The sequence below is a fragment of the Sceloporus occidentalis genome, unplaced genomic scaffold (genome assembly GCF_023333645.1).
Source record: "Sceloporus occidentalis isolate IW3139 unplaced genomic scaffold, rSceOcc1.0.p SCAF_3, whole genome shotgun sequence".
NCBI classification, from domain to species: Eukaryota; Metazoa; Chordata; class Lepidosauria; order Squamata; family Phrynosomatidae; genus Sceloporus; species Sceloporus occidentalis.
Genome location: NW_028316983.1, coordinates 121,422,510 through 121,444,539, shown reverse-complemented (window position 1 = coordinate 121,444,539; position 22,030 = coordinate 121,422,510). Strand labels below are relative to the sequence as shown.

Here is a 22,030-nt window from a genome sequence, read left to right as displayed (position 1 = left end):
CCTAATAGCTGTTTGGCTCATTTAGTCTGGCTCCTCAGCAAAAGCCTCTCTGACATGGACCTGTTGTCAGTTTAGCCTCTTACCTCACAGGAGCATACAATCCCACCACCATGGAAAGGCAGTGCCATTGGTGGGCGCATAATTTCTTTCACTTTTTGGCAGACATAGTCATCTCAATCACAGTAAGTTCTGGTTAGTAGTTTGGGAACATGTGGCCACAGAATCATATTACTACTTGTGGAATGTGTGTGATTTCCACATTTTGTGATGCGCACACAATACTGTCCCCTTCTCAGTCATTGATTTTTAGTAGCAAGATGGTCACTAGTGGCAGGAATATAAGCACTGAATTAAATCGTCTATATAACAAAATGAGTTAACTGCCAGCCTCAGCCCCTTTCCTGTTCCAGTGAGGCTCTTGCCCAGTTCCTTTCCCCAGCTCCTCTTTATGTTTCAGCAACCATTGTGGTTCTCCTTATTGCAGTTCTGTGGGGAAACAGGCATCTCAGGGAGAGTGGTGGTTTGGTGCCAGTTCTGTAATCTGGGGTCTGAACGACAGGCAGACATTAAAAACCAGTGACACTGCTCTCCATTTAATGTTTTTAATTTATTGTTTAGACAGTACATGACATAGCAGTAGTCCTTGTTTCTAACAGCCTGTGTCTAGGATACTGCCAATTCAGTTGTAGTTACAATACTCCACCCAAAGCCAGTACATCCCCCTGTGCTCGCAAAACAGTAGTTTCTTGTTCAGATTTTGGAAAATGAATGGAAACATTCTCCTGGACTAACAAGGAAATAAATTAGCTTGTTATAAGAAGAAAATGAGTAGGCTCCAAATATAATCATGCTTACAGGAGACACATTGAAACCAATGTGATTTTAGTGAATCGTGACAGACATTCCCTGATTTCAGTTAATGTGCTCAACGCACGCTTAATTTTAAATCCAACCCAGTGTCCAAGACAACATTTCAAATCTGTTTGGGGGACGTTAAGACATTGCTGTGTTCTGAAAAAAAAATAAGAAAAGGTAATGGTACTTTCTGGATTTGGTGAGATTAGCATCAACTGTGGACAGTGCCCCAAATCTGTTAGACTGACAGTAGGGAAGTAAAACACAGTGACTTTTGCAGTTGGCTAGACTAGATATGAAGACCCTAAAGAAAGGTGATTTAAAAAAAAAAAGTAAGGACAAGTGGCTTGTAATAAACCAGGGAAGAGCTTTACTGAACCAAAGAGAACATTTGTTTTATTTCATGAAGAGCACTGAATATTTACCCAATTCTCTTAATAATTCAAAAAGTATATCCAACAATCATTCTTCCCGCCTTCAGTTTTGTTGTTGGTCATTTATTTATGCATGTCAGTAAGGAGCAATGCAAGTGGACACAGATGCCTCGCTTAGGCCAGGAGCTCTGTAAAACCAGGCTTGAGGTGCTCTCTTCCATATGTAAGACAGCATCTGCCTGGTTTCATGGAGATTTGCGTAGTAGGAGTAGAAACTCAGCATGACCTCAAATGCACTTTCCAACTACACTGCACAAAAATTGCCTGTTGACAGCCACTTCACTGTGCATAAGACAGGCATGAACACAAGAGGAGAGAACTTCAGATCCATATTCAAAGCATACAAGAGACCCAGTGCAGTAAAATTCCCAGTGAACTGAAGACACAGTGTGGCCAACTTTCCACTTGTAAAAAGCAGTTTGTAACCTCCTCAAAGACTTTCTTCCCCAAAGGTTTCTGTATTTATTTCCACCAGTATACTAAACTGCATATAATATGACTGACTGCAGGCACTGAAGTGAACAATGCCTTCCTTAATGAAGACTATTTAGGAAACATTACTCAATCCAAGAGAAGATAGAGAAAGTTTTCTTGGAAGAAAAAAAGCAACAGAATCCCACCATCCTTGAAAACAGAATGTTCTTTATCTGAGGAACTCTCTGAGATGCTATGAAAGGATCAGTAGCAACAGGATGGACACAAGTTGATTTTGTACTAGGTGGCAGCCTGCTGCATGGTAAAATAGACAGCTCTTACACTATGAAACTGACATAAGGTGACAGCTGAGGAAGTGAACAAATGCATTTAACTAGGGGAAGAATGCATACACTTTATGTATGTTCCTCTAACAGGAGAGGCAATATGATCACTTATTAGGGAGTAGGTCTTTCTAGTTATGGCACCTCTAATCAGCAACAGCCCTAAGTATTCCTTTGAGGAAACATTACTGTTGCTCTTTAAAAACTCTCTCTTATAAACCTTTAATTAATGCTACTGCTATTTTCAGTTTCATCAGTTTGACTTTTCAGCTTTATATTGTTCAACTATTTTGCACTATTATGCCATTGGCTTTATCATTGATCATTAATTTAATTTTACTGTGTACTGACTTTTCTACCTTTAATACTTTGATAGAAAAGTCACTTTAAAATTAACTTCAGTTACATTTTCTTTGCCTTAGTTATATCTGGTGGTTCATTTGTGCAGGTAAGGTGCACAGTAGTGGTATATTTCCATGAGCAGTTTAAGATTAGGTATGCTTGTCTGTGCATAATGTTATGAATGTAATGTCTGGAAAAAAATTTATATATCGTGCCTACTTTATATCTATACAGCCCTCAACAGAAGCATTACTACATTTAGAATGTTCATATCTCCTCAAAGACAATGGAATTAATACAGTCACAGCAATTATGGTAACAGCTTTGATAAGTGGATTTCTGTCCTGAACACAGCTTATTCTGGGAACCTTCCACTGTCACATCTCACATCTACTCATATGATACTGCCCACACACCACTCACGTAAACATTGTTTTGCAGAAATGAACTGGTGAGTGCTGTGTCTGAATTGGGTCTCTGTCTAATGATGGTCTAGTCTTGAATCCAAGGCTTTAAAATCTACAGGCTAAATTTTAGAGATTGAGAGTAAAGAAGGTAAAACAGTGGAGAGAAATAATTGTTGGTTCTGTAACAGGAGTCTTAAAGTGTGGAGCAACAGGGGTGCTTTAGCCTATTCTGAGAGGCACACAGCTTTGTCTGTGGCTTAGCCTTCCTCTGTCTGCTCAGAAGTTATTTTTCTCTAGGGAGCAGGTAACCTTCCATTCATAACATCTTACTGCAAAGCACCTTTTTTCCAACATTTACTTCCTTGATACCCAATAACCCAGGCCCTGCCTTCTTACCAGGCTTAATCTTACTGTGTAGCTGCCTTGATAGTATCTATACTAAATAATGGTACATAACATATAAAAATAAATACAAATAATTTTTAGTTTATGATGTATTGAAAATTTAGTTATTATCTCCCTGCAAAGCCTTACCCATCTTCTACCACTGGAGGAAATTATGGCCTTCTAGATGTTCTGGTTTACAATTCCCATCTGTCTTACACAGAATAGTCAGTGGTGAGGGATTGTGTGAGTTGGACTCCAAAGATAGCTAGAAAGCTGCAGCTGTCCACCCCTGCTCTAGAACAACACACTCTTCCTTCTCCTAACCAACAATGTCAATGCACATCCAAGTATCAGTATTCTATATGACCAGTATAGGTAGTCAATATGCTCTTGTACTCCAACAGAGTAGGAATAGGTGGGAAAAGATAAAGAACTTGTTCTTAGTGAGCTGGCACTCTGAAAGTTTAACTTTCTTGTGGTTTGATAACCCCTTTAAGCTTGCTGAACTGGTGCCCCCTTTCTCATCATGTGGTAGGGCAGCAATTACTCTTATCTATGTATCAATGGAAGAAAGACATATAATATAGTACACCTGTACCTACACAAATAATATTTTCTCAGAACCCTGGAACCTTATAGCAATAGCACTTACATTTCTATACAGCTTTATAGTGCTAGGTACCCTCTAAGCAGTTTACAACATGTAAGCCAATTGCCCCCAACAAGTTGGGTGCTCATTTTACCAACCTATGAAAGGATGGAAGGCTGAGTCAACCTGGAGGATTAAACTCAGAACATTTTGGTTGCAGTACTGACAGCACCACCCTATGGGCACATAAAAATTACTTGATATACAGTAATATTCCTCTTACATTTTACAATTTGCAGGATAATCTTGCATCTATTTCCCAAATGAAATCAACAATATTCAGTCCATAGGTAATGGATTTGAGAGAAAGGAAATTACTACTATTTTCCTACTGGAATTATAAAAGACTAGATAACAAGAAAGAAGAACTCAGCATGTAAAAGACAGCTGAAAGTTGAAATGGGCTATTTACATGGAAGAAATATATCTAGCTATGCTAAGTAAAGGTTAGTAAAGCAGGAGTGCTTTCTTGTGGATCTGTATATAAACTGCAAGGGCACTGTCACGGTTCCTTGAAACCAATCAGTTTCCACTCCCTCTTTGCAAGTTAGTATTAAAAGTTAAAACATGGTTTTTCACTAGTGGTCATAAACCAAAGCTAAAACAGTGTTCCAAACTTCCACAAGTTTATCAGTGAGAGAAAGAATCGTGTTTTCCCAGCAATAATAGAGTATATATTTGAATGCTGGATAAAAGGAAGTATCAACACAACATCCACATTCTCCTACACAACAAATGTGTAACAACTGGGCATGTGTTGCACAGCAACTCTAGAAAGGCTTATTTATGCCACACCCCAGATGTCCAGACATTGAATGAGATAATAAAAGGAACCAAAGGAAGCAGCTGCTCCAGCAAAGAGGATTTGGAGAGGTCTTGATCTGGAATTTACCATGATCACACCACAAACCCTTTTTTGTTTCCCATCTCTTAAGTTTTTTTAAAAAGACTGAGCAAGGATTTTAAAGTATCCTGCACACTTCAACATAAGAGGAATAATAAAGCAATGTCAATGTTGACTAGCAGTTTGAAGTGACTGGCTCTGGAATGGTTTTGTACTCAGTCTGAGGCAGTCAAAATCCATCACCCAGTCACAGAAAAAACAAATATCCTCATGGTGAGTATGAGAAGCTCTTGTCTGAGACTGGATGCCTGCCCAGGAAGCTGCCATGACATGTCCCTAGGTGTCAAGAGGAGGAAAATTGTCACTACAGGAGATAGTATTAATTCTGACTACTGTGGGGACTCTGGAATTGCTCTCATAGCAGGGGCTGCCTCTGGGACAGTTGGTGGAGAGCTATAGAAGGATGTTGTATGATTCCTTTGTTGTTCACGAAGGTAGGGAGGGATGGAGGAGCTTTTGATGTGTAAGATCCTAGTGTCCATCACTTCACAGTCTATCTGCATCATGACTTCATACTCTTGGTCATTAATTATTTTTTCTGCAAGAGAGAGAAAAGAGGCAAGGGTTATTATATAGAAAGAGTTTTCCTGGGTCCTAGGAAAGATTATCCTGAAAATCATAAAATGTAATAAGAACATTATTTCAACTGATTTTTATATGCCCACAGTATTACAGGGGTCTGAGAAAATGTTATTTATGCAGGTACAGGTGTAATATACAACAACAACAACAACAAACTTTATTACAGCCATTTGGCCAGCACAATTACAAAATTCCAATTTAAGACATAACTTAGTTTTATACCATAGATTCATGTACAGGCAGATTGGAGAGTATAAACAAATGATAGTTTATAAAAAGTAAGGATAGAACTGCATGATCAGGTAAACACACAACAATGAGTAGGCTGCCATCGCCTCGCAAAAAATTCTATTATATTGTGTTACAGAGCACCGCATTCAAGACATATTAGTTCAAAACCACAGTCATATCCCCTATCCAAGCAAGAGTTAAACTACAAAGTGCCAATAATCAGATGCAACTGGTTGGGTAACTTCATTAGACTTTGGTCCCCAACTAGGTTAGTTTGATGGTATGGTAAAATACATCCATACCTCCTCATTTACAAATTTTACCATTAAATCAAGCCATCTATACAGATTTTGAGATTATATTATAACATATTACATCTGTTTAACAAACTTTTTATGATTTGCAATGGCAGCTGCAAAGAATTGTGCAACTGCTTGCGTTATACCTTCCTTCTGGTCTGCAAGAAGAAAATTTGTATAAAATTTCTCGTCTGCCTGGAAACTGCAACACAATTGGTGTTATATATAAAGCACGTATTTCTGTGTACAAAGAACAGCCAAAGAGAACATGATTAATATTTTCGATTTCAGGTGTACTATACAATCATAGGACAGGACTCTGGCAAGCTGGCTCTGCTTCAGCAATGCAGGACACAGCTACAGCATTCTTTCCTTCAAGATGACTATCCAGCCATTTCTTAAATATTTCCAACAGAGGAGAACCAGACCTTTTTCAGTGAGGCAGCCTGCTTACATGAAGAACACTTCTTACCGCCAGGAACTTAATCTTAATGATTAGTTGAAATCTGCTTCCCACAATTTTCATCCATATTTCTAATTCTGTCCTTTAGACTCTAAAGGGCCAGAAATTGACTGGAAAATCAGCTAAAATGGTGGCTGGAAGTAATGTTGTGTCACAGGTGTGCCAAAATGTGCTGGTGTGGCCTGCACAAGGAGGAAAAATGCCCTCTGGTCCTTGAACCGTTGCGCATATGCCCATTTCTATTCTGAAGCAGCAAAGAACAATTCTCCTTCCTTTCATCATTACAGCTTTCCAAATCACTCCCTCTTCCAGGGACTAAATAGACCTAGCTTTTTCAACTGTTTCTATAGAAAAACACTCTCACTCTTTTGATCACTCTCTGTTCAGGCTATATTCATAATTTGATGCCCTCCTTAAAATGTGGAGTCTAGAACTGTTCCCACTACCTCAACTGCAGCCTGATCAATGCAGAATAGCATTACTTCCCATAACCTTAACTCTATACTTCTGCTAAATCTTTTAAAGCAGGCATACTTTATTGCTGGCTCATTACTTATGCTTCACCAAGGTAATTTTCACACATAATGGTTAACACCTTGCTGATTAGTCCCAATTAGAGTAGGCCCATTCAGTCGACTGTTGATTCAACACATAGGCATACTCCATTGATTTAATGGGTTTACTCTAGTCCTAGGCAGGATTGACAACAAGATTTTTTACAGGATTTAGGTTAGTGCTACTCAGAGAGCTCTCCCAATCCCATAATGCAAGGCCATCTGCATTGACTTATTTGTTGAATCTTATCTTCATTTTGCTCCAGTTTTCCAGTGTGCCTGGATTCTTTTGAACATTAATCTTGTCCTCTCTGGTGTTAAATTCATGCCACTTCCAAGCCAAAATCCTGTATGAACACTGGTGGTAAACAGATCTCAATTTCTGTTCTTTAGCTGGTATTCTACTTCTAACCTTTATGTTCAATCTCATTTAACAGTGCTGGGTTGAACACCCACGCTAATAACTGACTAGAGAGAGGCATGTGCATCTTGAGCTGGTGCTCACTCAGAGGCACTGGTTAGCTCTTTCCATAGCTTTAAAAGTACATATGCAGATGTATGTCACAAGAGGATTCTGGTCTTATGCATCCCTTCTACATCCTAAACCAGGTGACCAAATTGATAGTGCCATACTGCAGGCTTATCTTGGAGATCTCTAATTCATATTATCACTTCAAAACAAAGCAGATTTGACAGCAAATGACAACAGCAGCAACTGATTTAATGCTTTGCTGAAATGATATTAAACTAAGCAGCATTCAAATGAACTACAATTCAACACAGAGAAATGTCAGGTACTGCACATAGGGCAGAAAAATTAAATGCACAGATATAGGATGGGAGACACCTGGCTGAACGAGACTACGCGTGAAAGGGATCTAGGAGTCCAAGTAGAACATGAGTCAACAGTACGATGCGGCAGCTAACACGGCCAATGCAATTTTAGTCTGCATCAGTGAAAGTATAGTGTCTAGATCAATAGAAGTAATAGTGCCACTGTATTCTGCTCTGGTCAGGCCCCACCTGGAATATTTTGCCCAGTTCTGGGCACCAGAATTCAAAAAGGACATTGAGAAACTGGAATGTGTCCAAAGGAGGGCGACTAAAATTGTGAAAGGTCTGGAAACCTTGCCCTATGAAGAACGACTTAGGGAGCTGGGGATGTTTAGCCTGGAGAAGAGAAGGTTAAGAGGTGATATGATAGCCCTGTTTAAACATTTGAAGGGATGTCATGTTGAAGAGGGAGCTAGCTTGTTTTCTGCTGCTCCAGAGAATAAGATCCAGAACAATGGATGCAAGCTCCAGGAAAAGAGATTCCACCTCAACATTAGGAAGAACTTCCTGACAGTAAGGGCTGTCCAACAGTGGAACACACTCCCTTGGAGTGTAGGCATCTCCTTCCTTGGAGGTCTTTAAGCAGAGGCTGGATGGCCATCTGTCAGGGATGCTTTGATTGAGAGTTCCTATATGGCAGGGGGGTTGGACTGGATGACCCCTGTGATCTCTTACAGCTCTACAATTCTATGTTTCTAGTTCTATCAAAAAGGAGAGAAGGTTAGTCTGGCATGACTTATTCCTGGCAAACCCATGTAAGCTCCTAGTAATCGATGCATTATTTCCACCTGCTAAAAAACTAACCACTTTATAGTCTGTTTTAGAATTTTGCCTCGTTTAGGCTGACCAGTCTGTAATTTCCTGAACCTACCTTTCAGGAAGGCAGGAAAAACATTGCCTAACTTCTGGCACCTTGCCTATTCTCCAAGCAGCTATGCAATAATGTTCAAAAGTCCCTTTAAATCACCTGGCCCTAAAGACCTGAATTCATTTAAAAATAACTGTGTGCACTCAAACCACCTCCTTACCTAGACTAGACTACACTTACCTAGACTACACTGTATTCTAGACTACAGTGCCTATTACATCATTTGTCATACTTGTCCCATATAGGATTTGAACACAACTATCATGGGAGGCAAAAACAGGTGTTTAGTAGGTGGATTTTGTCTCTGTCACCTGTTAACATTCATTATCTTCAATAAGCAAGTGGGCTGACCCTTCCTTATTTTACTTCTTGCTCCTAGGATAACCATTTTTGTTGCTTTTATCATCCATCATAAACCCCAGCTCATTCTGGCCTTTCACTTTTTGACACTACTTTTATAGATTGGGCACTCTATTGTCCTTCTTCTTGTCCTTACTTGTAGCTCCTATGTGGATCCCTTTTATGTTTCAGCATGTCATACCTGCAGCCACTCTGGCTTCTTTAAGTGTCTCTCCTTTTTTTTTTCTTTTCATGGGAATAGTTTCATGTAAACAATCTCTGAGCTTTTTGAACTTGTTACTCCATATCTCAAGGTGCACATCTGGCAAAAGCTTGTTTTCAAAGTACCATGGAGTCCATGATAATATGGAACAGGGTTTATACCACTGACTCCATCAACTAGCCCCATTGTTGAAGACATTCAGAACTGAAGAAGCCCCTGATTCTTCTTCCACCTTCTGAGTTGAAGTTGTCAGCAATTAAAATGAATATAAATACAGACAGACCACATGAGACACCATAGTTAGGAATTCTTAAGCTTTAAAAAAAGAGTTCAAAAGAAACATTGAAAACAGGAATACTGCAGTATAAACACAAACCGTTTCCATGAAAAGGAAAGAAGAGACACTTAAAAAAGCCCGAGTGGCTTTTGTATCTGCTCTGTCACTCTGTTTCTTAATAGAAGGGATGCTCCTGCTACTGCTAATGATAAGTGCTGCTGCTGGTGGTAGTAGTATGTAGTATCATCATCTGAGCTCAAGAGTTTCATAATGATGACATCATGAGTAGAGACTAGTGGCTCTTTCTTAATAGGCATCAGGTACTGTGAACTCCATGATTCTGCCTAATGGAACTGATTTACCAAGTAAAAGTAGCACTGGATACATTTTGAAGGGGATCAGGTAACTCTTAGTTATAAAGAAAAGGATATGAAGAGCCTCACTTGTTTCCAGATAATATTGGATATACAGTGATTTTTTAAAAAATTGACAACTTTGTTGTGCTAGCTGAGGTTTAAATAACTGGTGAAGGCAAAGGCTTTCATGGCCAGCATCCATAGTTTTTTGCTAGCGAAATGTCAGGAATAAACTCTTCTAGAACCTGGCTGCATAGCCTGAAAAACCCACAAAAACCTTTAAATGGTTTGTCTGCTCCTCAACTCTTCTGAGCAACTGAGGGGAATTGTGAAACACTATAACTGTATAACAGACTGTAACTGGCATCTTCATTCATTCTTTTGGATCAGTAGAGATCACCACAACAGTTAATGCAACGGGAGGGGACCAGTTTGTCTATTAGAGGCAACGGAATATTTTGCAGAAAGCTTTGTGATTTAGCTGTGGCACTTATCTGATTTAGCCGTGATTTAGCTGTGCCACGTGCAATTGTGTGGTAAGAACTGGGACTGAACTTTTGCTTGTTTTTTCTCAGCTGGCACCTCCAACACACTTCTGAAATGGGAAACAACAGCTGTAAATGGGAAACTCTAGCATCATCTGTTTTAGTCCATTTAATATGTATGTGTGCTGAAGACAATTGCATGGCATGACTAGTCCAGTCCCTTCTGTTCTTAGTTTTTGATTTCACCAAGGAACCAGGCTTGACTGAGGGTATGAACATTTAAACAAGTGCCGTTTTCCGAGTACAATATCTCCACTGTCAAAACATCACAGCTATTGCTACTGAGGGGAAAGCTTGAATGGCAGTGGAAACTCTGTCCAAAATTTGCAGCAGTTTGTGAATCCAAGTAACTGGTAAAGCAGGAAGGGGTATGGATTAAACAATCAGGAGAACAATATTTCAAAATTCTCCATGGATATCCAGAACAGATTATTTCATGATATGGAAGATGCCCAGAGCTCCTTAGGTACTCTACAATCTATTTTCAACTGGTAGTGGTAACAAACAGGTGTGTGTCTCTGAGCACATGAAAAGGGTTTCCCTTCTTTACTCAGTAACCGTAACCTACCAATTTGGTATTTATCACAAGAAAACCTACTGAGTCCTACCATAAGGCATTAAGACATCATGTCCAAGTGATACATGCTATGTCTGCTTTAAAATAAATCTAGCTGGACAGAGGATGAGGAGGAAATTGGGGACCAGGGAGTAAAAAGCCTTGTCAGCTTTATCAAGAGCCTTCAAAAATTAAGTTTTCCAAGTACCACAAAGAAAGGCTGCTCGAAGGGCGGATTTTACCTCCTACTCCCTTTTGCAATTGCAATATTTGTCCCCTTGCACTGAGTGCCTTTTCTTAATATAAGAAAAAACATAGATAAAAACCTTAAAACAGTGATCCTGCTCACTTTCTTTCTTTCTTTTTAAAAAACATACACTCGGGCTGCATCTGCATCTGCACTGCACAAATAATGCAGTTTGACATGGCTCAATGCTATGGAATTCTGGGATTTGTAGCTTTGTGAGATATTTAGCCTTCTCTTTCAGAGAGCTCTGGTGTCACAACAAACTACAAGTTCCTGGATTCCATAGCATTGAGCTGTGACAGTAAAAGCAGTGTCAAACCACATTGTTTTTGCAATGCAGGTGCATCCTTGGAAAGAAATCACAGGAGCAGACATTATTTTGCATCACAGCATCAGATAATATTACCCATTTTAAGATGCTTTAACAGTGTTATGAGTAATCTCCTAATTTTTTATTATGAGGTAGACAGTCCTTCCACCCTTCCCTCCCTCCACAATAGCTTTTCTTGCATACATGCTAAACAGCCTTGAAGCTTATACCATCCCAGCACCTCTCACTGGGTGGTCACAGATAGCAGTTTGATCCTAAGATTTTCTGCACAGCCAATTTGCATGTGATTGTTAATGAGGCTCATTTGGTCTGGCTTTCTGCTCTCTGGCCTGCAAGTTTAGGTGTCTGGACCAGCAAAACAACTGCTGTAGAACAGTTGCAAAGCATATTTCTATAAACCATGGAAGGACATCTGAGGAACTTGGATCCTGACAATAACAAGCCTTCAGTGCTGTATGTTTTATGGGCCACAGTGTTGATATTATGTCCCTCTTTATCAGCTGGAGTAGCATAGGCTTTCTTAGTATTTCTGGATTAGTCTGATTATAATTGAATTAGGCTGTGGACCCTCTTCCAGCACCTAGCAGAAGTTCTCAATCTTCCTTGAAGTGGAGGGAACCAATGTGGAGTTCACCAGGAGTAATGAAATACATTACCTTCCACAACACATGAAGCATGAGGATAGCTGTAAGAGGAGTGTTTGGGGGTTTGATCCTCTTAAAGACCTTAGCCATTCTGAAAATCTGCTCTGAAAAGGTACCCAGATACAGAGAGTGTATTGATTTCCTACAAGGTGATCCAGAGAGGATATAGATGGGTCATCTACCATTGAACAACCTGATTTCTCCTTCCATAAAGACTGCAGAGATGTCTCTGCCTCTGGCAGACAGCAGTGGGGAAGGTGTAAATTGTAAATTGACACTGAAGAGGCATCATGGTGTTCTATAGAGGAACATTAAGATGCAATTGAAAAAACTGGAATTGGCTGGATTTGAAAATGAGACACAGGATTATTGGCATGGTGAGGAATAGTACCACCAATCTGAGAGAAAGACGGAGTAGCCGTGTATGCCAGGGAGAAGACTGCAGCCTAGAGACTGTGGCAGAAGGATGCCTAGAGACTGAGGTTTGGAAATGAGCTAATAACTGAGATGGAGAGTGAGGGTGCTCCCTAGAGTAGTCCTCACAAGGTGCACAGTAGTCTTAAATCAGATGTAAATTTGTTGAGTACCTGTACTAGTAATAAAGTGGAGAATAAAAACAGATAGCAGTGGTGTCCAGAATAGGACAGGGAGTGGGAATGTCGAAGTTGACTTTGAGAGTCTTTTCAGGACTGAGACGTACTCCTGTAATGAGAGGGAGTACTGTGTCATGTTCGACACACTTTACAATTCCAGTGCAAATCATCCTCAGGGTCAGGATTTCTGGGGCCCCATTCCCACTGGCCCATTTGCACTGGATGGAACTGGGCAGATTCGGATCCCCACTCCTGAATCACTCGGGAAGCAAGTGCCCACTTCAATTTACCTTAATTGGGGTAATTTACCCCTGAGTGCCATTGCAGCTCTTTGCGGAGAGTTCACATTTGCGGTACCGGTTTAAAATGAAGGCTCCTTTGCTGTCAATCAAATTCTTTTCCACTTTCATCAAAGGTGACGTTTACTACAGCCATTGGCCAAGCAGATGGGTGATTCCCCCCTCCTTTTTTAAAAAAGAAACTGGCGGCAGAGTGCACATATTCTGTCAAATTTAAAAACCTCCAGGTGTGTGTCTGTGTGTTGTCTACGGCAACCCTAAAATGACCCCATCCTGGGGTTTTCTTGGCAAGATTGGTTCCGAGGAGATTTGCCATTGCCTTTCCCCTGAGGCTGAGAGAGTGTGACTCTCCCAAAGTCATGGGTTTCCACATGGCAGCCTCTAGCCTCCCCTTCGCTTCCAGACCAATGCTACCTCCAAAGCCCTTGCCTCCCCCCATGCCATACTCTTTCCGTCACAATAATAGTAATAATAATAATTCCTCATCCCAATGCCATCTCTGCATCGTTTGCTTTCCCTCTGATTGCCACCCCAAAATATCATCTATCCTCACCTCAGAATGCCATCTCTTCATCCTCTTGCTTTGCCACCCCAGAATGCCTTACATACACATACAATAATAATAATTATTGCTCACCCCCTCATTGCCACCCCAGAATGCTTTACAATACACTTGGGAATCACTGTTTTAAGATATTACACTGTTAATATCTTATTAATCCTCTGTTAATAGAACTGCATGCAACAAGCATTCCAATTAAAGCAGTTACATTCCTAGGAACATTCAAACTTAAGTGACTATCTCCTTATATTGGTTGCAGCAATCTTAAAAATAAAGGAATGTTTAAGATTTTTTAAAAGGAGGAAGTCCCAGCATAACTTGTGAACCATCCACAAGTTATTCTAGGTAAGTCACAGAGTTATGGCCCTTCACTTCCATCCTCCTGAAAAATGGGAGAAACTTCACACATTCAGTTGAAAGTGATGAAACTCAAATAGAAACAAGCTCATATTATTTTCATTTTGTACCTAGTTCTTCTGGCTATTCTGTGAATCATTCCCTGGCATAATTAACATCCCAACATGCTTTGCAGTGGTTATCTACCCAACACAATCTCTTCCCCATCAGCTCCCTGACATCAAAACTGGACCTATTTTTCAGTTCTTCAAGAGAAAAGGACTGGATACTGAACTTGGATGTCAAATTCAACTCTACTCAACACACGTTATGTACTATAAAGCAGGAAGATTCTGGCAATGCCAGTAAGCTACATCCAAGATGCCTGTCATTGTCCATATGGACATTTTGCCTAAGAAAACAAAAGCTTGGAGTCTGAGTGGCAGTCAGCCAATGATCTCCTTTCATCCAGGAACCCTAGCAGCCAATGTCTGTACAATATGTTTTTTAAGTGTAATGACAGAAATGGAAACAAAACCTCAAGATATGGGATATACATTAATTCTATTTACTGCTTCCCTGGATAAACTTGGACTTTAGCTGGCAGTTCCCAATTAAGGGCAGTGCTATTCCATAGCCCCAGCCACTTGCACAAATCAAAAGAGACCATGAAAGATTGAGATAGCAGAAGCGATGAAAACTTGTAAGCAACAGAGTTTCAGGTGCCAAAGAATTGTAAAAATATAGAATATTTGGCAAAACTCTCACAAATAGCAGATTACGTGACAAACCTATGTTTGTACCACTTCAGACTATTGGGGGGGGGACTCAAATGACATAATGCCATGGGGAAGAATACAATTATACACATAGAAAACTAGCTAATGAATACAAATTCTGGGCTAGAACCCCTTTGTTTCTATATTGTTCTTGTTACGGTGAAACAATGAATTTATTTCTGCTTAGTGGTGCATGCTCACTAATTGCACTGACCATCTTACCCAGTGCTTGTGAGAGCTAAAAGCATGTTCTCAAACTCTTAAGGCAGGCAAGCAGTTTTTACTTCATGATAGAATCAAGATGTTTCCCATTTGTACAAGGTGTTGTCTTCAGGGTAGGCCCTGCTTCAGTGTCCCTGCCATCAGGGGTGAAATGGTAGAGACTAAACTGTTAACTCAGGAATGTTTTCTCAGGTTGAACATCACAGACAGCCATAGAATCATAGAGTTGGAAGAGACCTCAAGGGCCATCAATGTCCAACCCCTGCTAGGCAAGAAAATAGTGAAGGGTCTCCTCCTATGAGAAGAGATTTAAGGAGCTGGGGATGTTTAGCCTACAAAACAAAAGGTTAAGAGTTGATATAATAGCCCTGTTTAAATGTTTGAAGGGATATCATACTGAGGATGGAGCAAGCTTGTTTTCTGCTGCTCCAGAGAATAGAACCTGGAACAATGGATGCAATCTACAGGGACAGAGATTCCAGCTCAACATTAAGAGGAACTTTCTGACAGTTGGACAGTGGAACACACTCCCTCAGAGTATGGTGGGGTCTCCTTCCTTGGAAGTCTTTAAACAGAGGCTGGATGACCATCCATCGGGGATGCTTTGAGAATTCCTGCATGGCAGGGGGTTGGACTGGATGGCTGTTGTGGTCTTTTCCAACTCTACAATTTGGTGACCCCTGCCAGATGGCCATCTAGCTTCTGTTTAAAAAAACCCAAAGAAGTAGTTTCCACCACACTCCAAGGGAGTGTGTTCCACTGTTGAACAGCATTTACTCTCAGGAAGTTCTTCCTTATGTTGAGATGGAATCTCTTTTCCTGCAGTTTGTATCCGTTGCTCCGTGTCCTAGACTCTGGAGCTGCAGAAAACAAGCTTGCTCCGTCTTCAATATGACATCCCTTCAAGTATTTAAACAGGGCTATCATATCACCTCTTAACCTTCTCTTCTCCAGGCTAAACATACCAAGCTCCCTAAGTCACTCCTCATAGGACATGATTCCCAGACCCTTGATTATTATGCAGCTCTCAGTTCAACAGGGTTGGCACATCTTCCCAGTGTATTGTATTCAATATTAGAATGAGTGGATAGATGGTTATGGGATGAGTTTGTTACACTGGTTTTGTGTTTCAGGTGCAAAATTGCCTAATTCTTAAAAAATAAAGAAGGGATCCCATTTAAACATATTGAACTGGACAAATTAGCTGGAATGGGAGCTGCCATGTGTGTGCATTAATGTGTCTGCTACATTCACTATATTGGGGAAGAGATGGGGAGGTATGTTACTAACATTTTCCTCCAACCATCTTACCCCACTGTATTCTGTTGCTTCATGTACTTTCCCCCTCAGCCCACTTACATCTAACTCACTTCTAGTTATGAAGCCAGTGAGTGAAGGTGGATCCAGAGAGATAAGGCAGGTAAGGTTCAACTCTTTTCAGAACTCACCTTGTTTGATGGTAAAATTGAGGGGATATATCCCTTCCAGTTTTATGTTTGAATGGAAAAGCATACACACCAGTGTTTACTTCTTTCTTATATTTTCCTATTGTACCTAGTGTCCATTACAGACTTCAACCTGTTTTCCTCTCACATTGCTATTGTACCTAGCATCCATCACAGACTTCAACCTGTTTTCCTCTCACATTGCTATTGTACCTAGTGTCCATCACAGACTTCAACCTGTTTCCCTCTTACATTGATATTCAGGTTGCTTTGAAACCATTTGGCCTGCAAGTTCAGTCTTAAAAGCCAGAGTGCATGCTGTTATCAGACTGCACCAAACTTTGGATGCTGTTCAGTTACATACAGCTTGAACCTGGCCATTATCACAGAACTTCTTTTTTATGTTTTTATAACTGTGAATTACCTATAATCTAAGAGTTTTGCAGAATTACATAAATGACAGCAAGGAAATCACCACCTTGCCCCCTCCTATCTGCTCAGATGTCTAGATTTATAAATCTTTCAACTGTTGCACTCTGAAGCAGGCAGCAAAGATGAATTAAACACACACACACACTGCTACCTTGCACCCACTACCTTATGAAAGGTATATAACATTAGGGCTATGAGGTAGGTGTGTTTTGTCTTCAAGTCATTTCCAACTTATGGCGACCCTAAGGCGGAGTTTTCTTAGCAAGTTTTTTCAGAGGGGGTTTGCCCTTGCTATCCTCTGAGGCTGAGAGAGTGTTACTTGCCCAAGGTCACCCAACAGATTTCCCTGGCCGAGCCCAGATTCGAACACTGCTCTCCAGAGTCCTAACCCAATGCTCAAACCACTATGCCACACTTGCTCTCATGAGGTAGGTGCACGAATTTAAGAAATTCCACTGGACTCAGGATATTCAAGCTGGAGGCTAAAAATTCAGGAACTCCAAAACAAACCAGAGGCCAGTGGCTAATGCTTTCTATTCAGGTTCTTGCCCTCTCTTTATTTTTAAAATATGTAGGAAGACTATCCCATGCTGGTACGTCTAGGAGTAGAGATTTTCCAAATTGTCCCTTCCTTGGATGTTCTAGGGTGGTGGGATTTTACTTCTGGAATATAAGCAGCTCAACCTGAGACTGGAGTTGTATTCTCCCTGAGACAGACATAAGCTTTTGCAGGATGCATTGGCTAAAGTGAAATGCATGATGACGTATGATAACACCTAGTGAATGCATGGACAGATCTTCAGATTGCTCCACTATCCATAAAATGAAAAGTCTTATAAACTACAGTTTTCCCTCCCTTTTCGTGGACTTGGAGTCCACAGATCTTGCTCTTTGTGGGAGGGACAAGTGGGGAGAGACAAAATGGTGATGCACACCGTTATTTTCAATGGCACTTGAATATTTGCAAGTTGCCATTTTCATGGCAGAGTCCAAAACGGATCCCCCGCGAATTGCGAGGGGTTACTCTACTATAAACAGAGCAGAACTGTTGAATAAATAAGCTAGAATGTCTTTGCTATTTCATTGCAAAGCTCTGTATTCCAGATGAGTACATATGGGACAACCTAGTATAGTGGTTTGAGTGTTGGAGACCAGGGTTCGAATCCCTACTTGGCTGTGGAAACCCACTGGGTGACCATGGGCAAATCACACTTTCTTAACCTCAGAGGAAGGAAAAGGCAACCTCCCTCTGAATATATCTTGCCAAGGAAACCCCAAAATCATGGCCTTAAAGTTGCCATAAATTAGAAATGATTTGAAGGCACATAACAACAATAACAACAACAACAATAATTACAGCAATAATATGTTTGATAGAAAATGAATCCAGACAAACCAGACTCTTCAAGCTGGCCACCATGGAAGTAGAATTGGAAAATAGAGCAAAGTAGACAAAACATTGAGTCTGTCTTCCAGCAATGGATGGGGGAGGTTTAAAGAAAGCTAAGAGGGACTGAGATTTGGATTGTTTGTACATGAGTACTGCAGCTGTAACTCATCCCACAGCTCAGTTCTTACAAATACCATGACTCTGACTAAACTGAGCTGTTTTGCATCTACCACTCTGCCTATATGAGCAACATTTCCATCATAAGAGTTGCTAAGAGATACCAAATATGATTATAAACACCAATGGGGCCATAAGAGCACAAGGAGACTAAAAATACACTCCACTCTCAAACACATACCAGCACATTTTGACAAATCTCTGTTCAGGGTTGCATTTATGGACCTAATGCAAAAAGTATCCTCTGCCTTATGGACCTAGGAACGTTGAAAGCATTTATCTGAAGCTATTTCCAAATACCAACAAATGGGCAGCCTTTTCTGCAGCACAATTTGCTTACTATAAGGTTATAAGAAATGCCTGCACTCCATCAATTGCTCAGTATTGGGTCCTCTTCTCTGTTCATAATATATGCTTTCCCCTGGACTTTTCATTTGAGTTTCCAATCTCATATCTACACAGATGAACCTCAGATTTTCCAGAGTTTTGATTCAATTGATGCTACTGTTTGTTCTACTGAGTTTTTTTTTTTGTGGAGAAACTCACCATCTTAAGCTGAATATAGATAAAACAAAGATCCTGGTGTTTCAGCCAAGTCAGCCAGTAGCCCCACTTTCATGCCCTTCATTGTGTTTACAGGGTTACACACTGGATCCTGTCTTGGTTGCCAGGAACATTGGAGTCCTGCTGGATGATTGTCAGGGTAATTGCTAAGGCATGTAACTTCCATCTTTTGAATATCTGTAGAATCCATAGGTTTTTGACTGTCAAGGCTGCCCCTTTGCATGTCCAGGCCTTGGTTATTTCACAACTTGATTATTGTAATAGCCTAGTGGCAGATTTGCCTTCCTGCTCTCTTACTCCTCTGATTTTAATCCAGAACAGTGCTGTCTGGGTTGTCTTAAAACTCCCCAAATACTCACATGTGTCTTCCCCTCATAGATCCCTCCACTGGCCAGGGTTCAATACAAACTTTTGGTCCTGGTATTTAAGGGCCTGCGCTCTAACCTTCCCCAGTATCTAGCAGCTTGGCTAGCATGGTATGTATCATCTAGTAATTTAAGATCTTCAGACAAAGGCTCTGTCAAGGTTGCGAGCCTTTCAGGATCTGGCTCCAAATTTGTGGAACAACCTTTCATTGCACCTCTCGCTGGAGGAGGATCTTACTTTTTACTTTTGTAAAAGGTTGAAGATCTTCCCTGATTCACCGGATTTAGGGGCGAAATAGACAAAGCTGGATTGGGGCCATGGCAACCTCATCCTGCAGCCCCAATCCGCTTTGAGGCCATCCAGCCACCACCTGGCTTTGCTGCCTGCACCGTGGCTGATGCTCCAGCAGAATGTAAACACCACGCAGCTTCCAGGTAGCTTGGGAGCATGTGGCATGTAAACATCGTGCTCCCAAGCCGCCCAGACGGAGGCACAAAAGGGCTGTCTGTTTTGGACCTAAATTGCTGAGTATGTCTAAGGTGGCCAAGATGGGTAGTGACTAATGAAGATTTTGTTTGTTTTTGTTTTTAGAATATTAGGATAGTATTTTAGTATTTTTATCATTTTTGATTGTGTACTGTATGTTCTGGTGCACTGTCCTTTAGTGGAAATTCTAAATAAACATTGTTTATGAGTATGTTTTGCAGATACAGTGGACCCTTGTTATACGCTGGGGTTTGGTTCCAAGATCCCCTGTGCATAACAAAATCTGTGTATGCTCAAGTCCCATTAAATATAATGACATAGCAAAATGGTGTCCCTTATAAAAAATGGAAAATCAAGGTTTGATATTGAAATTTATACTTTTTTGGAACATTTTAAAACCGTGGATGCTTGAATCTGTGTATAAGAAGGGCCGACTGTATATGTTGTACCATGTATTAATGGGCAATGGGTGCTGGGCTTTATATAGGTTGATCATAGATAGTGGGGACAGTTATGTAAGGGGATATTAATATGCTTTTGGATTTGTTTATTTTATTATGTTTAGTCATATAGGTGTCTATTGTATTTGGTTGTTTTATAGGTGCCTGGTTGCTAATAAAGATTTGTGCTACATATACCAAAGCAGGAAAGATGCTTACTCAAAGAATAAAGAAACCAGAGACAGGTTAAGGTTTTATAAGTTAGGTTAATTATAGAGTTAATAGAGGAATAATAACTGAGATATCCTAGAATGTTATATGTGTTTAATGCATAGATATTAAAATGTGTTAACTGTCTAGGCTGAAACAGCTCCATAGTGACATCTTAAACTAATTGGGTCTGTTGAATATCTGTTAAAGGAATGTGTGAAAGTGTTTTTTCTTTTGTGCTTGAAGGTCTTGTTTATCACCAACAGTGGGTGTTAGCACAACGAAGCTCAAATTCTCTGGGAAAGAAAGGGAAAACAACTGAAGAAGAAATTGTTTTGAGCCCACCAATTATGGAGGGTGGAGTTGAGCTTTTTCAACTGCTTTTATTTGATGCATGTGGGTTGGGTTTTTAATTCTGTCTAAAGAGGTTTTAATAGATGAACCTTTCTGACTTCTCAATAAAGCTTTCTGCTAATCCTCAGAGGCCTTATTGAATCTGGGGAGGGTTTCCACTAGTTCTGACGTTGTTGTTGTTGTTATGAACTCCTACTTCTGTAGCATGCATAATATGCCACGAACCATAAAATACAGAGTACATTCTCACCTTGCCTGTTCCTACTTTTGTTACAAGAGAATTCCAGCATTGTCAGTTTCCACAAGTAATGTGGGAAACATTTGCCCATGTACTCCTAAAACAGGCCTGTACCAAACCAAATACAGCCCACCACTTTCCCCGTTTTTGGCAGTCTGACTGGGATTACAAATTAAGTGTGCTGATCTAACAAGCCATAATTCATGGCTGGTGTTCTGTCCTTGTCTTAGGTAATTAAAAGTTGGGCTTGCATATTATAGGACTGCATGGGAATACAATGGTATTGATCATAAAATGCGCTTCTTGAGAATTCCAGCAATTAAATAATATCCAGTTCTAACTGTCATGAGACTGAAAATATGCAGAACCTGTGTGAGCATTGCCAGATGAACTCTCAAGTACGAGAGGGTTGATTGAATAAAGCTTCCAGTGTTTGGGGATGGAGCTTCTGTGCTTTGCACAATTCTTTACTCCACATCAAGTCTGGCAAAATCAGGATAAACTGTATGAAATAAAAGCATTCAAATTTGTTTGGGGTGCCTCATATGGGACATTCCATGGTTGCACCTTCCTAGAAGATGGTGATTAGGGACTATGCTTGACCCTTGGCCTTTGGTCTGTGAGTTTCCTCAAGGTCCCAGTTATCCTGCATGTTCTAGAGCAGTGATTCCCAAACTCTGGTCTTCGAGGTGTTTTGGATTTTAACTCCCAGAAGCCCCAGCCAGCTTGGCCAATCATCTGGAATTCTGGGAGCTGAAGTCCAAAACATCTAGAGGACCAAAGTTTGGGAACCACTATTCTAGAGAATATCATTCAGCATTTGGGGTTAGTGTTTATCAGCATATTAATGATATCTAGCTCTCCTGCTGACTTAGTGCTAAGGATGCTGTGGACACCTGGATGGAGTGAAGGAGTGAACAAACTGAGCATCAAATTTTGAAGTGATTCTACTGACCAGCCATCAATCTAATCTGGGATTGGGGATACAAACTCTTTTGGATGGAGCAGCATTCCATCTGAAACATCTTCCAAGTCTATGATTCTATGGCTCT

The 22,030-nt window shown here is 40.5% G+C and overlaps 1 protein-coding gene across 2 annotated transcripts in view; it reads right to left on the bottom strand.

Moving 5' to 3' along the window:
* Positions 1-588: 588 nt before the first annotated feature.
* Positions 589-22,030, bottom strand: part of ATF6 (activating transcription factor 6) — a 134,248-nt gene continuing 112,806 nt past the window's right edge. For both annotated transcript variants that reach the window (XM_089516008.1, XM_089516009.1), the window contains one exon: positions 589-5,274. In XM_089516008.1, the coding sequence (XP_089372134.1) occupies positions 5,066-5,274 (209 nt within the window). In that variant the 3' untranslated portion in view covers positions 589-5,065. The remainder of the gene's footprint in view (positions 5,275-22,030) is intronic.